Source organism: Bactrocera tryoni, chromosome 2 (genome assembly GCF_016617805.1).
Source record: "Bactrocera tryoni isolate S06 chromosome 2, CSIRO_BtryS06_freeze2, whole genome shotgun sequence".
NCBI lineage: Eukaryota > Metazoa > Arthropoda > Insecta > Diptera > Tephritidae > Bactrocera > Bactrocera tryoni.
The window spans coordinates 18,939,631-18,956,101 of NC_052500.1; the positions used below are offsets into that span (position 1 = coordinate 18,939,631).

At 34.7% G+C, this 16,471-nt stretch overlaps 2 protein-coding genes across 8 annotated transcripts in view; both read right to left on the reverse strand.

Annotated features, from left to right (window-relative positions):
• Positions 1-12,571, reverse strand: part of LOC120769324 (serine/threonine-protein kinase grp) — a 45,879-nt gene extending 33,308 nt beyond the window's left edge. The window contains exons 1-2 of one of the 5 annotated variants that reach the window (XM_040096278.1): positions 12,354-12,571; positions 431-647 (exon numbers count right to left, since the gene is read on the reverse strand). The gene's annotated coding sequence lies outside the window, so the exon portion shown is untranslated. Of the gene's footprint in view, positions 1-430; positions 942-11,546; positions 11,659-12,353 lie in introns of those variants that run through there. The other 4 variants (XM_040096277.1, XM_040096276.1, XM_040096279.1 and 1 more) reach the window with 4 other exon arrangements.
• LOC120769326 lies at positions 7,258-10,157 on the reverse strand. Of its 3 annotated transcripts, none has more exons than XM_040096280.1 (2): positions 9,938-10,157; positions 7,258-9,636 (listed from the first exon to the last, which is right to left on the reverse strand). In XM_040096280.1, the coding sequence occupies exon 2, from the start codon at positions 9,580-9,582 to the stop codon at positions 8,614-8,616; it is 969 nt and encodes a 322-aa protein (XP_039952214.1). In that variant the 5' UTR covers positions 9,583-9,636; positions 9,938-10,157; the 3' UTR covers positions 7,258-8,613. The 3 variants fall into 3 exon arrangements, with proteins under 3 accessions (XP_039952214.1, XP_039952215.1, XP_039952216.1); XM_040096281.1 differs by having other exon boundaries at positions 9,928-10,157; XM_040096282.1 differs by having other exon boundaries at positions 9,924-10,157.
• Positions 12,572-16,471: the final 3,900 nt, after the last annotated feature.

A 16,471-nucleotide genomic window follows, 5' to 3' on the forward strand; every position in this document is an offset into this window, starting at 1 on the left:
TTTAATCTTCAACAATACTTTATACGCTTTTTTTTGGAATGCTTTCAATTAAGGTAAGGAAAAGGTGAAGGGTATTAATATGTGCGAGTGTTTGTGTTTGCGTGTTACGCGCGTGTGTACATACATACATAGAAGCATCGTTATATGCCTTTCTGTACCTGTTTGTATGTGTGCATGTATGTATGTATGTGCACATATGTATGTATAAGGTGCATAAGAGCGCCGCCGCCGCCGCCATAGGGCGTGTATCCTCGAAATGTGTTCGTACAGATTTCTGTCGCAAACAATAAGTCTCATTTATGAGTACATAAAAACTAATTTGGAAAATTGTACGAATTTGTAATGTAATATATAACGGGTAATAATATTATTACAATATAATATAAAATTCGAATTGTTTTTTTTAGTTTAGGCATACAATACGACTTACGTGTTTCGGGTGCCAATTAAATAACCACCGGCTTTGCTCCATTACGCCGAAAATTTATCTGTTTTTGCGCAAAAATTATGTACCGTTATTAACTTTCCCAGCTAATGTGACCGTTTTTCCACATAATTTAACAGTTTATTAATTGTGTGGTTTTGCTCAAGTCTTATAATTTCTTTCCGACCACAAAGTCTGTCCACGCAACGGTACAACATCGACACTACGAAAAGCGAAAAAAACTAAACTTAACACCGAAAAGTGTACCATTTTATATTTCATCTACTGTTGTTGTTGGTAGGTATCTACACCACAAAATATCGTTTTTTTTTTTCTTGTTTTAATCACCACGCTCAAGTCTCATCAGTCGGTAAGTATTGTCTGAAAGCAGGCACCACGCGTGCAAAAAGCCAAACTACACTAGCACAACGGTTTTGAAAATCCAGCCAACAGGCCAAGGAGATAAGCAAGCAGCAAGCAAAATTTGCTAATGTTGGAAAAAAATGGAAATTTAAGATGATACCGATTCCTTTCGTAACGAGCAAGTGCCAAAGTTAAACTGCAAAACCGCCAACTGCCGCAAAACGAAAACTGCGTTCCGCATCATCATCTTCGTTTACCGTCACACTGTCGAGAGTCGGCGACCGCACGAACAGGCGAATGAGCAGACATACGAGCAAACGAGCAAGGAACTAAACAGCCAACCAACCAACCAATCGACCGAATCGCAAGCCAGGCACATCAGGCAAAAAGGTAAAGGCAGTCATATAAGCAGGCAGCAGCATCAGCAGCAGCGGCAGCCGCTGTCTCACTATTGGGGTCCAGCCAGCGCTGCAAAACAGCCATCCAGCCAGCCTCATAGGTATGGCAGGCAAAGCTGTATTAAAAGCACAGCCTTTGTAATCATTGCAGTTGTGTGCGTGTGCTGTCGACCGCTGAAAAGGCTGCGCAGCTTGCAGCCAGCAAGCTCCACTTCCACTTCTCCAAAGGCACATACGCATACACAGCTCAGCAGCTTCTCTAGCAAGTTCGCGAATCTGCTTGACGTTCGTTTTGCTCTTGTCGTCGTGTCATATTGTCGGTCGGGAGTCATCGCAGGTCGCCGTCGCCGTCATCAATTCGTGTCGTTTACGTTTCCTACACCACCTTAGGTATCTACCAACAACTATTCTATATTTTTAAGCACAGGAAGAACATTATTAGCAAGCAGCAGTAGCAACGAAGTCTCCATTTGATACTAATGTACTGTATGTACAGCAACAATGAACAATGTCAACTTCTCCAACCACAGCCAACATACCTTGGCTTTGTATTGTCCTCATGAGCATCTTAAACATCCACCTATGCGACTTTGCTCTCACAAGTTTATGCTCTCGCTGCGCTTTTGTGCGAATTTTCAGCTTATTTTGCTTTCGTTTTTTGTTTTTTTTTTTGTTTTTGCAGCCGAAAACGGTTTTAGAGCATCCAACCTGCCATGGCTTGGGGACGACTCCCTTTACCACCTGTGCTTTATTTAAACGTTGCTGCGTGATTGCTTCCCACTTTACAATATCTGCTTTGCAGTCGGTTCAATGCGGCAATAGCTTCAATAACAACGGCATAATGTTGTTGATCATCATCATGAGCTTCATCAATGTTACAGACATGGCTATATATTCTATTACGTTCGGCTCCAGCAAACTCAACGTGGCCGCTTGGAGAGTTAAAGGTGCTTTTGCAGCAGCTGTGCTGCAGACAGACGGTCGGTTGGTCGGTCGTTCGAGTCGAGAGCGGTTAATGCAGTCAACCTTTGACAATTCGCCGTTTGGCGAGCTCGTTAAGAGGAATAAGGCTGCATACAAGCAGTGCAGAGTAGAAAAAAATAAAAAATATAATAGATTTGACTTCAAAATAACAGGATAACCCAACGAACCAAATGATAAAATGTACTCAAAAGTCTAGCGAATATGAAAATTGAAAGTAAATTCATAAAAGAGACATTTTTATGCAATTAGTATAATAAAGTAAGAGAGGAGTATGATCGGGCGGTGTTGAATTGTTTGTTGCCGTTGTTCTTGGTATATCTTTTCATGATGAAATTGTAAATATTGCTGAATACAATGAAAATTACGGATCATGATATATTACAAATGGCCGAAACGACACTTAGAAATCATATTATCCCTATTGTAAAACCCTTTATATCGATACTGAATGCCACTTGTTACCAAAAACTTCATCTGAAACATGAACGTCAGGATATTAGTATAAATTTTGATTCAATGTTTCCGCAAGAGACATCGGATGTTACCGCTATCAACAGGCGAGGTGGGTAGAGTCGTTTTGAGTCTCATTATACCATGGACAGGTCTGTCTGTACCGCGGGCTAGTACCTCATTATTTAAGAAATAGCTAATGTCAAAAATAGTTTCGTCCCGGCAATTTCGATGTAGAGGATGCTCTATATTTGTCGAATGCGACCGCTCACATAATATCTAGGATTAATTTCGAAGCTAGAAATATGTTTCGTCGCATTGACGACTTTGATTTGCTTATCAAACCTCAAAAAAGAATACATTTTTGAAGCGCATTGTTACTGGCGATGAAAATTTGGGATGTTTACAAGAATGTTAAAGGCAAGAGATCATGGTCTAACAAGAAAGAACCAGAACAAACGACTTCGAAGGCCGTTAGCTGTTCCCACAACAGTCGGGTCTACGTAACCGGAATGGATCCGGATTTTTATCCAGCCAAGGACTGTCAACTCGGCAAAATTCTGCCGCTACCACAACAACAAGACCGATAGGCACCAAAAAAAGGTTATTTTGTCTCTTCGATGAGATTTCAAAAGAATCGTTTATTTTGAGCTTTGGCCCGACAATACCACGATTATGTCTGAAGTGTATTGTGATCAGCTGGACAAATTGAGCGATGCACTCAAACAGAAGAGGTCAAAATTGATCTATAGACCTCCTTGTAGAAGATAAAGAGAGACCTCATACAACTTTGATGACTCGCCAAAAGTTTTTGCAGCTACCACGTCTACCATATTCTCCAGACCTGGCACCTTCGGACTATTACTTTTTCCATTTTATCCTAAATATTTTGGATGGGAGAACCTTCATCTCAAACAAGGACTTCAAAAACCTTGAACCAGTTTTTTGGCCAGTTTCATATAATGTCTTACACAATTTGGGGACTTATAACTTGTGATAACGCATCGTTATTACATACAAAAATGAGTTTACGCAGTTACAATTCTGAGTTTTCGCTTCGTTATAACTTTGTCGAGACTATATGAAACCCCTAAATAAAAAAACGTGTTTAAATTGCTTCACGAAATTACTTAGTGAATGACCCAATATATGTAATTGTTAGTAAAGTGCCATCGTCCTTCCTTTACATTTCGCCGAAAAATAAATTTTTTCAGATATCATTTCTCCCTTCATTTTTGTTCATAATATTTTTCATTTATTTGACTTGCATTTTTCTTATTTTAAAGGATTCTTTCACTGTTTCCCTTTTTGCATTTTAATCTTCTTTAAATTTATTTGCTTCTTGCTGCATTCTCCACAATCCAACAAGGTTATCTTTTTTCTGTTGACAAACTGACGAATCCGCAGCGTAAATGAAATTAAATAGAAATGCAACAAATAAAGTTATATAATTCAATTTTATATGAATTTTTTCTCGGGCATAATGCATACACATTCCAAGTTGTGTAAATATACATATGTATACAAAGTGATGTATGCGATACATACATATGTACATACATACTATATGTACATATACATATTATACTAAACATGTATGTATGTAAATGCACATTTAATATATTTTTTTACTCACTTCCTTTCTTTCTACTTGTGGCCACTATGTGGTATACGTAACATGAAAAGCTCCATTTTCTGGGGTTAATGCACGCAGCGCACAAAATGCACGCTAACCAACCAAAAAAAACGAACAAAACAAAAGTGAATGAGTAACAATAGCGCGCAGTTGGAAAATCTGTATATGTATGTATGTATTTGAAAATAAAAGGAATGTTTAAATTTTCCTTAAAAATATGAAATTTAACACAATAACGGCCGCTAATGTCGAAATATACATACTTCCAAAAACAAAGCTTTTTGTAAAACATACTTGTATAGTCGTTCAGAGGAGAGAGAGTTTTCAAAACAAGTGTGTTACCGTTAATCGTACAGTCATGTACAAAGAAATAGCACACTTTGAACATGTAACAAAATTTAAATTTTTCATAAGCATAGCATAAATTGAGGAGTTACATATGTATGTACAAAAATTAAAAGAAAAATTTAAAATAAAATTTAAAAAAAATATTTAAAAATTTAAAAAAAATTAAAAAATTAAAAAAAAAAATTAAAAAACAAAATTTTTTAAAAATTTAAAAAAAAATTTTATCAATAGTTTATTTTAAAAAGAAATTATTGAGTTTTAAATTTTGGTCTGAACATAGAAATAACACAGTAAGCCGTTTCAGCGGAATTTAAGAAAATTTATAAGAAATCTTTTAAGTGTTTTTGCTTTTAATCACTCGCAACGTTAATATTTTGTAGTGTGTCCACAATTTTTCAATTGCTTGGCGTCGTCGGGGCAAACTCAGTCAGTGCAAAGTATTTCAACATTTTTCAATATTTTTTTCAGCAATCTGCAACTTATCATCGCTCCAATAATTTTAATGAGATTTACATCGGGACTGCGCTGGCCAGGCGAGGACGTCAATAGTTTCTGCAGTGAGTCAATTTTTCACATTTTCAACTGCGTGCCTTGAATCATTGTCATCGATAAAAATCTGAGGTGATTCGAACGCGAATGGTTCCATTGAATTTTTGAGAATATTGAAGTATGAAAATCTACCATCATGGAAAACATTCCCCAGTCCATCGTGTTTAAAGGTTTTTCTGGTGTTTCTGCTGTCATATACCTGACACCTGAGTCGATGGATTCAATGCGATTCTAATTTGTTTCATCGCTCCAAATTTTACGTTATTTTACTAAGTTCAGCCACTCTCGTATATTTCTTTTGGCTACCAACAAAAGGACCAGTTTAACGGTTTCTCTGGTGTATCTGGAGTTATGCGAATGCTTCTATAGTATTTTGGAGGATGTTGAAGTATGAAAATTGGTCCATTTTACCATTTACCCTCACCAATGTTACAATATCGTCTCTGAAAGAAGTTTCCCAGACCATCACACTACTATCGCCGTGCTTTACGGTTTTTTCGTGTATGTGCTGTTATATGCCTGACACCTGGTGCAATGGACTATTTGTTTGCCACTGAATCCAATACGATTCAACTTGATTTCATCGTTCCAAAGTAGTTTTTTCCGAAATTTTACGTTATTTTCAAAATGTTCTTTTACAAAGGTCCACCGTTTCTTTTAGACAACAATGTTTTTTCAACTCATTCGTCCAAACAATTGAGCATCATTGAGACGCTTTCATACAAGTCTACTGGATACGTTAAACCCAAATTACTCATTTATTTCGGCCATAATATCTCGGAAATATGTAAATGGACCAGCCTTCCTTTTATATATACATATGTATGTAATCAATACAAACTACATAAGAATAAATTGTGTGTGTAATTCAAATATTTATTTTCTTAATACAAAATAAACTTAAAAATATTCGAAGAATGTATTAATGTACAAAATAATATGAAATTACAGCAACGATAAATTTCAAAGTCTACTAACTTAACTTAAAGTATTCTAGAAAAAAATTTATTGGTGTTATGTTTTTGAGATATTCTAAGAGCAATTTGGACCTTGATTTTTGTACAAACACCAATAAATTAGAGTAATTTGACGTTTTTGAAAATAGGTACTTTTGTGAACAGAAATATTAACACTGTTAAGATTCAATTTTTGATTTTCACCTTTTTGTGGACATCTGAGCTGAGCATTTAAATATGTATAATAAAATCGTTCGTTCAGATTTTTTTTTTCGCTTTTAGTATAATACTTATAGGAAAAGTAATTTATTTTTAGACATTATAATTTTTCAATAGACATAGAAAATTTCAAACACTACTTTTATCAGATAGTTGATATAGAACGATTGAAAATGGGAACGGAACTATGTTCAATTGTGACCCTCTCACATCGTTCCAAATACTAGATTAAGTTAGACTTCTACTTATCCAGAGTAGACCCCGACATACCGAACTTTTTTTGTAGTTGCAATGAATTCCCGCATGACACAAACCACCTTTCTTTGGTCCCACACTCTTAAGGAGCTGCTCCGCACGGAGGAGAGAGTGGGGAGAGACTACTTGTCGCGCTCTATACAGGGCAATGCAGACCCAGGAAGCAGTTGTCCAACATAAGCATAATATCTGCGCAAACTGCCGTTTCTGCGACATGGAAAAAGAAACCTCAGAACACCTGATTCTTGATTGCCCAGCAATTTGCAAAAGCAGGCTAAACGCCCAAGTTCCATCTACGTGGACAGGGATCACATCACCTCAGTCGCGCCCAGCAGGGTCCTGAAATTGTTCAAGATGCTGGACCTTGGTAACCATATGTGATATAGAGGAGGGCATAATAGACCATAGGTCGCAGTACAATACCTCAATCTTTACTATCTATCTATCTATCTAACCACCTCTTTACATGCCTTTTTAAACCGTTCTCACGATATTTTGGCGTACGTAATATAAACTTGCCTAGATTTTTATCCTTCTAAGGATTGTAAGTTCGACAGTATTCTTCAAAATTATTCCAGGAATATCTTCTACAGTTACAACAACCACAAAATGCCCCATTAAACCAACTCCCTATAGATCTATCGAAACAACTTGTTTCTTGGACCTCCCGTTAGATGACTTCAATGACAATTAACTTGCGCTCTGCCTCATGCAGGGTCTAGATACTTTGCTAAAAAACAATAGCCTTCAAATAACTATGTTCAAGATGTACAGATAAAATGCATGGGTAAAATATGGTTTGTCTCAATCAGTATTAAAGATACTACATTTGACTAAAGAATATTATGTACGTATTGCAATAGTAATGTCGTTTTCCGAGGACAACTTATGTATGTATATTAGGTCCTAGGTTTGAATCGATGGATCTCACTTGGACAAATATTTGTCATTTGTGTTATACTTGTATATGTATATTACTGGCATATACATTTATATTTATCAAACTATACATATAGACAGGTCTTTTAGCGGTTCCTTATTATTAATAAAAATTATATTTTTTTTATTATTATATAAAAATATATTATTCGCAATGTACGTGTGTATACGTTTGAAATATATACTCTATTTTAGAGTAATTGGTATATTTAACAGTGAAATTCGGTGTTTTCATCTATTTTCCATATAACTTTCCTCGCAAATTAATCTATTGGCTGTTATAATTTAAATTTCAAACATATTTTTATGGATGATATTCGTAAAACATATGTTGCCCATAACGTTGCCATATATCATATTAAAATTTTATAGAGATTAAGCATTGACTGTGAAACGCAAACGATTCCTCAGTCTGCAACAATGCTTAGCTAAGGTTTTATTTGGGCACAACTTAAGTATGGACTGTGAAACCGGGCATAAGAGAGTCAAAAAAAGAGTTATGCCTCTAATATGTATGGATACCGGTATACAGTTCCTGATATATTAACCGAACCTCCCAAATTACTTATTATTGGCAAATTTAAAATATCTTCAAAATTAACAGTTTTAGACATCATCATAAATCTTTTCATCATAAATCAATAAATTCCTTGATGATGGTTAAATATAATGGAACACATGCTTTTGAATGTTAACTCTTCAATCAAATATGTAGTATCTTCACTTCATATAAAGTTAAATTTTACATTTTTTTGTACCCTTTTCAAGAAGTTAGTTCTGTTATGTTTATATCACGATCTAACACTGTTTAAACCCGTTATAAGTTTCTTATAAATGACGCCTATAACTTTTGGCAGTTATAATATTATAGACGTTCACTCCAAGATATTTCTTCATGTAATTTTTACCATAAAAATTTCAAGTACTGTTAATTTATTTAAAATCTACAGTTAAAACAATGTATTTTTCACAATTGCCAATTAAAAATGAATATTTGTACAAGTAATCAATCAAATTTTGCTAGAATTTGTTTTTAATTTTTAACCACTTATAAAATTATATTTATGCTGAGTTTTGTGTTTTCTGCGGTTTTTAAATCATTTGACGTTTCTTTTCATACAATTCTTTGGGTGAACATAATAAAGGTGGCTTCTTTTGAATTCTCTTCTCTTTACTACTTGGTTTATCGGCTGAAGAACGCCAATTACATACATTATTTTGGCTTTCTCTATTAATTCCATTTCTATTTGCGTATGTTGTTTTCGTACTCCTCCATGATTGACTCTTAATAAATGTGTCATTGCTGCGCCAATTTTGTGTAGTTTTTTCTACTTCATCTCCTCTCCAATTTTGCGGTCTGTATTCCTTATCACTTCCTCGTGCAGTCTCAAAACTCTCCTCATCACCTACAATATCAATTGCACTCTCAAATCCACTATTAAGGGTATCAGAAGATCGTTCATGCGCTAATTCACTTGATGTGGCGTTGCTGCTGCTCTTCTGTGACGCGCAGGAATCATTAAGGTTAGTCGCAGCATCTTCAATTACAGGACTATTGTTGCCAGAAGATGACGACGATGGGGAAACACGCGGTTTTAATTCAAAAAATTTCTCATCAAAAAATACTGGCATATGTTTGCGACCATTTCTATTTATTTTGATCTCCTCCGTTATGGGATGTGTGGCTATGGTGCGGACTTCGTCTAATGGTTGCTCCAAACTAGGCCCGAGACCAACATGTCTCATCAAAGCGATCGCTTCGCGTTCTACATTGTCATTGTCATCCCAATCATTGATGGTCGGTTGTTCACCCAACGGTTTAGTACCAGCAATACGCTGCACTCTTGCAATAAGATTCAATTTATGATTTTGAGAGTTTGTTAAAGTGTTTTCACGTTTATTTTTCGCAAATTTCTGTTGTGCTACAAACTCCAAATGTTCTTTGGGACGTGGATAAAAAGTTTGTTGTGTTGGTTCACACAGTTGACCAAAAATAAAATTATGTCCCGGTTGTGAATCAACAATTTCCTCTTCAAAGTCAGTTGATGGCACCCAAGACATGTTTAATTGAGTTTCTTATAATATTTTCGCACCAACTTTTATTGCATACAACTTCTGCAAATTAAAATTTGTTAATAAATGTACATATTCTTTAAATAAAAGATTGTAAATCCAATGAAATAAGAAAATGTGGTAAAACATGTAACGCAAGCAAAATTTTAGCGTGTCAATTCATGTGTAAAAATATTACCACATAGCTCAGTAAGTGCAATAACCTCTTCATAGATAATTATTAATAATTATTCTTATCAAGAAGTTGCGTTTACATTTTCTATTACTTCCGAAATTGCACTTTTTAATTTCACTGCATATACGACTTAACAACATATGAACAAACATACATACATTCACTTACGGCTTCTTTATTTTGCTAAAAGGCTGCGTCCAGGTATTTTTTCGAAATTGTCGAAATCACCAACATTAAATTGTGCGCACTTAATTTAAAAACAAAATATAAGTAATTTCAAAACGCGAAAAATTACATATGAAATTTGCAACTAAATACCGATACGAAAAACAAAAAAAATTAAATCAAAATGTCTGCTATTCTTTGCACGTTTTCGTTCGCTCATTCGTTGTTTCACAACAAAAGATTTGCGTGCGTTTTGAAGCAACACTGGTGAAACACAGCAACACTGTACTTTATTTCATAAGGACGTGTAGGAAATTGACTCGTAATCTCTAAAATTACTTAAAAACATTTTTTATGTTTTAAAATTATGAATATAGTTAATTAAAATATTTGACACTTTATTAATTTAATAATGCAAAATATCATACCTATTTACTATATTATTCACATATATATTTAGGAATTGAAATTTTAAACACTTAGAATTATCTATTTCCAAATAGGTTTTCACAACTTTATTTCATATTAATTGATACATATATTTCAATTGTTAATTTTTAATATAAGATAAATTTTTATGAAACCTTAAATATTATAATTTCACAATTTGTGCCGAGTTTAAATCGACTATCTCGTCGACTATTCAAATCCATCACCACCTACACGTTTTCACGACCGTTGTTTCTCGAGCTACTAGAAACGACAAATCAATTGACAATTCTTTCACAAACTGATTAAAAATTACGAAAGTGCGTGAAAAAGCACGGAATAAGGAAAAATGCAAATAAGGTTGATCAACCCGTTCTTGAAAATGTTAAAAAATCCACATTGGTATGTACACATATTGAAAAAACATGCCACATTGATGAGGTTTTACATTGAGAATATCAGTAACCACGAAAACGAAAGATACATTAATGAAATTGTACAAATAGAATTACTAAAAAAGTGTTCATATGTAGCACATACAGATTTGTGTATGTAAAACCAGTAAAGAGGTTCTGGCAAAAGCAATTTACAAAAAAAAGCGTATTAAAATAAGATACATTGAAGAAGAAATGAGTACAATGAGCCTCAACGTTTCCATACAAAATGTAAATGCCATTGACACTGAAACGACGACCAGCAGCCCAACGGCTCAGAACTATTACCGGAGGCATATTCAAGGCAACTTCAAGCCGATTTAATTTGTGGGAACATGTATACATGTGTACATGTGAAAGCATACACACACACAGACCCAAAGACACCAAAGCAATTGCTATTTAATTAAAGATACATTCGTCAGATACAATTCCGAATGTGTAATGAAAATGAGAACTTTTGATGTTTATTGATGTCTAGAATGCGGAATGAGAGTATTTGACCGGTGTATAAAATTATCAAAATCACTACAGAATTCTGTGAATGTTTTAGCGCATATCAGATACAAATCAAGACATATTTAAATATTGTATTCTCAAACAGTACTTTTGAATAACATATAGTTAATATTTAAAATGGTATACACTTTATATTAACTGGAGTGTTTTTGGTATAACTAAAATAATTACGTGCACCACATTTTACTTTTTACTTGAATTGAATAATTCAATATTCAAAGCGCGCGTACCTGGTTTTCTGCTGCTTTATAGGTTACTTCACCCCATCACTTCACAAACTAATCAAGGCTTAAAAACACGTTTCTTGAACTTGCTTGGTATTCTCAGAGGCAAATTTAATTGCCAGCCACAAATTTGAAAATGAAGGTGATAGTTTCCACCAACGCTGTCGCGCAATGATTCAATTTTTATACATATATGCCTGTGTGTACATTTCTTTTAACAACTGCGTACGTATACACAACCTTACAACATTGTAAAGAACCATTGAGATATGGTAAGAAGTACGACGCATAGCAAAATTGAGAAAAATCCCGATTAGTTAGTCGAGAAGACCAACAGGTAAGAGCGGGTTAATAACTCAATAGCCAGATTACTTAGGCAATAGACATTTTCTACCTACAGATTCCTCAAGAGAAGCATCAACACTGGAACCTCATCAAACAAAAGATGTTCAATAATCTACGCACTCGCTCGCTCTTTAGTACAAATGGCTTTGTTCATATGCATGTTATAATCGTCCCGTTGCACTCGCACATTAGTCAATCAATGCAATTGCGCCAAAAAGGAAAAAGTTAATATCCAACCGGAGACGTCAACTGAGATGGTGGAGAAGCCATCGGAATCCGCAATTGTTCAATAAAATACTTTCTTTTAGTGAAATATTGAGCTATCATTTTCAATTCAAATCACACAACACGATTTTAAAGCGTCTACTGCAGACATTTCTTAGTATGGATTTATTAAGGATAAAACGCATTGTTAGATAATTGTCGGCGAATTTTACGCAAAAAAAAAAGTGATAGGTAAGTACTCACCTTTTCGTTTGGGGTTTTCTAATTGTCCCTTCACCGGTTGATGATCTCACACACTTTCTACTCACTTCGCAGTCTTTCTGCTTGCTGAAAACACTTCGTGTTTGACAACTTTTGTTCATAAAGAAATACTAAATTTACTTCAGACAGGTTTTTTATGTTAGCCTCTATTTAAAAAAAATCACAATTTTGACAACACAGCAAACTATCGCTTGTGGAAGCAGCAAGAAAACTGAGGGAGAAATTTTTCGCACGAGTTTTGTTCAGTGTGTGAGATACACATTTTGTGATGCTGTCGTGAAAGTGTAGTAGACGATTGCAAAATAGTAGTTAAAGGTAGCCGTCAACAAGTGCTTAGTACTGACAGCAGCTGTAGGAATATGCCACAGCTGATCAATGACATAGGGCACACATAGTAAAAGTATGATTTTAAACACAAAAAATAGCATTGGAACATACGCCGCATAAAATGCTGCATAAAACTCATTAACATTATAACCAAATCTTGAATAATTGGAGATATATAATGCGTCAATCAATTAAATTCAATATCATTTTTATTAATTTTTATATTTCCATTGCTCGCATTTTCAAATAAATGCGTACGTTATTGTATCCATAAGATTCTTAGAAGCATATAATGACTCATATGCGCGACAAATTTTTTTTTCTTATTATAAGTAGTGGCCAAAACCAGTTTTCCAACTTTTCCACAATAAGAAACAACAAAAACGCAGTTAGGGCGAGTAAAAAGTACTAAGCTGACGTGACAAGTAAACACTGGCACTCTCTATATCCAAAAACCGGCTGGCATGTCCGTTGAATTCGAAATGTATTTGTGCAAAGGAGATAGCACTACTTACTCGTTGCTACCAATTGCTCTTTCACTTTTGACAATGCAATGAGTAGTTGCCATCCTATTGGAATGAGTTATTAATTTTTGTACTCAAGAAACACAATGGGATGAAACGAAGTATAATAATAAAAGAATATGCAAAAATCTTCAGTTATGATAATTAATTAAAGTAAATTTATCAAATTAAATAAAAATAACATAATTAATAGAAGTATAGATTTTTAATTACATTTTAAAGGTTAAAAAAGAGAAATTTTTAAAATTACATGAAAAAACGATTTTCTCAAATAAAAAAGTTATCCATACAAGAACTTGATTTTGAAGGCCAGCTTGATTGGCAGCGATATGCTATAGGGATCAGATCAAGAAATTTTTTCGGATAACGCAACGTGGGCAATAATTTTTAACAAATTTCGATAAATAAATAAATAATATACATACATACGTTTTTATAAAACACTTCAAGTTTAAATAATTTTTCTTTTTAATTCTAAAATGATATATGGCTTCACTTCTTATTTGATTGAAGACGGTCTGCTTAAGAAGAAAACACTTGGTACGGTTCTCTAATTACAAATAAGTAACATACTTTTAGGAGCATATTTGCTGCTCAATCAAACGGAAGTAGTTTAGCTGTACTTATATATAATTCACATAATGTGCCATACCATAAAATCTAACCAGAAGGGTATACATATATGACACACATTATCAAAATTTAACTCACACCTTTAAATACTGTCCGAGAGGGTGGTGGACAGTAGTGCATTGAACTTCCGCAAGCCAAAGGTGCAGCTGATGTACATACATATGTATATGCTCCATACAAATATATGTATGTATATATAAATATGTATGTATATTTCTCTCTAAATGGCGAGTTCATTGAGATATAACAGCATTGCTGCCGCTGTGAAAAATCAAAAGAGTACCGAACCCCCAACTAACGACAGATGCCGAATCGTCTAAGAGGGGCTTGCAACAACACAAATAAGTGTAATCATTCAGAAAATAGCACATGCAAGCCAGTGTACACATACACATATGAAGGCTGCTGAGCGTGTTTGTGCATTTGAAGGAAATGCAATAGAAATTATTTCCACTGCGCAGTGGAATAAAAATTCGGTCAACTTGCATGTGCGCTCGAGCCGATTACTCGAAACGATGGAGGCCAAATCAAACTGGTAGACTAGGCCAACACGGACATATAACGAGTAGGATAAATTCAGTTGCAGTTGCATCGCGCTGGAGGACAGTTCAAAAACTCGGAATAAAAAGGAACTTAAAATTGTTTTGGAAATTTAAAATTTTGTTGGTAGGAAAGTGATAACTGTGTGGTAGATACATAGGTAAAAATATTAGGAAATATGTATGTACATGTGTGCTTATATATTATTTATTTGGCAAGCTAATTATGCTTGCCGAATAAAATAATGAAGCAAGTGTAAACACAGTGTCAGTGTTGTAAAAGTGCATCGCGTTACTTTTTGACATTTGTAATAATACAAAGTGTGAGATTTGAACAGTTATGTGCAACGGCAAATAAATACTGCTGATTGGAAATCATTTGATTTTTTGCAATTTCAGCAAAGTAATTGTGCATAAAGACATGAGATATTAAAGTGAAAAAAAATGGTGAATTTGGAGTTTGGCTGGATGACATAGTGCTGTGAAGCTTCGTACATTTCTGAGCATAAAAGTACAAAACAAAAGCACAAATCTTTGTAAGGAGCATTGCAAATACATATATACATACATATGTATGTATGTACATATTTACCATATACGAGTATGTTGCAGTTGTTGGCCGCATTCGGTTGAGAATACACTTACACTCGTTGTATGGCGTGCATTTTAACGTGCTCAACATAGCGCATGGAAAATATAGAGTTGGTTTAATTTGGCACACATTCCCATTTGCAAGGGTACGCGATAATAGGTCAAATACCGCGCGTTCGCGCCCACTCTAGTTTATTGGCTTTCTTTGGCGCAGCAGCAAACAAGTTGGCCGCAAAGTTAACAGCGCTTGAAATTGAAGATTATTTTAATAGTATTATGTGACGCGTGAGTGTTGTGGGCGCAATCGAAAATTCGGTGGTAGTAGTCAACTGTGTCGCAGTGTTTCCGGTCGCGGAAGCTATTAAGTGAGCTCGTACTTATACATGCATTTGTAAAAAGTGAAGTATATACATACATTTTATATACGTAATTCTGTAATGTACAAGCGTTCATATTTGCGTGCTGTGAATTTGTGACATTGTAATTTGTAAATTGTGAATTTTGGGGAGCGGCAATGTTAACATAAGCCAATAAATAAAATTAGAAAGCAATGTGAGAAAAAAATGACGAAAATTGAAACGCGAAAGTTGGCGTATAAAATTACCTTATGTAGTACGTGTGTAGGTATTCTATTTTCAAAGGAAAACAAAAGTCAAGTGGCAAACCATATTTATGTATAAAATTATGTATGTGCTTTCTAAGTAATCCAGTTTTGCTATAAGGCATTTTATAGCCCTAGGAGCGTTTACATGCTATGTTACATACATATATTATACATTGTGACAAAAAAGCGCACGGAAATTATAATTAAATTCCCCGGGTAAATGAATGAAATGTATTTTGCTAAGTTGACAGAACTGTCCTTAATTAATACACCAAATATAAGCGCGATCTGTTCACCAGTTTTTTGTTGTTGCTTAACTCGGCAGACCTGAGTAGTGCGTTGCGATTTTTACAATGAATAAAAATACCGAAAAAAGAATTTGTCTCAAATTTTGTATTTCTAACCAAATTTCGTGTGCGGAATCTTTGCAAATGTTGGAAAAATCTGACGGTGATTCAGTTTTATCAAAAACCTAAGTGTGGTACAAAGTCTTTAAAGACGGTCGAGAGATCGTTAAAGACATGCATCGTTCTGGACGATCTTCGCCCTCTTCAACTGGTGAAGGATATGAAAATCGTCAGGCAAGTGTTAGAGAGATGACAAAAAAGCTCGACATCTCCCGCGAGTCCATTCTAATGGTTTTGGGGGATATTTTGGGTATGTAACGTTCCTGCTCGACTCGTCCTAATAAAGCTGAATATTTTTCAAAAGGAGTACGATTGTCACCGAATTTAGAGCTAAAAACGCAATGAATACCATCGATCAACCACCGTATTCAACAGATTAGGCTCCGTGTGATTTCTAGTTACCCAAACTGGAATTGCCGCTCAGTGGAACACGTTTTCAGTATATCGAAGAGATAAAATAAAATTGACTAAGGCC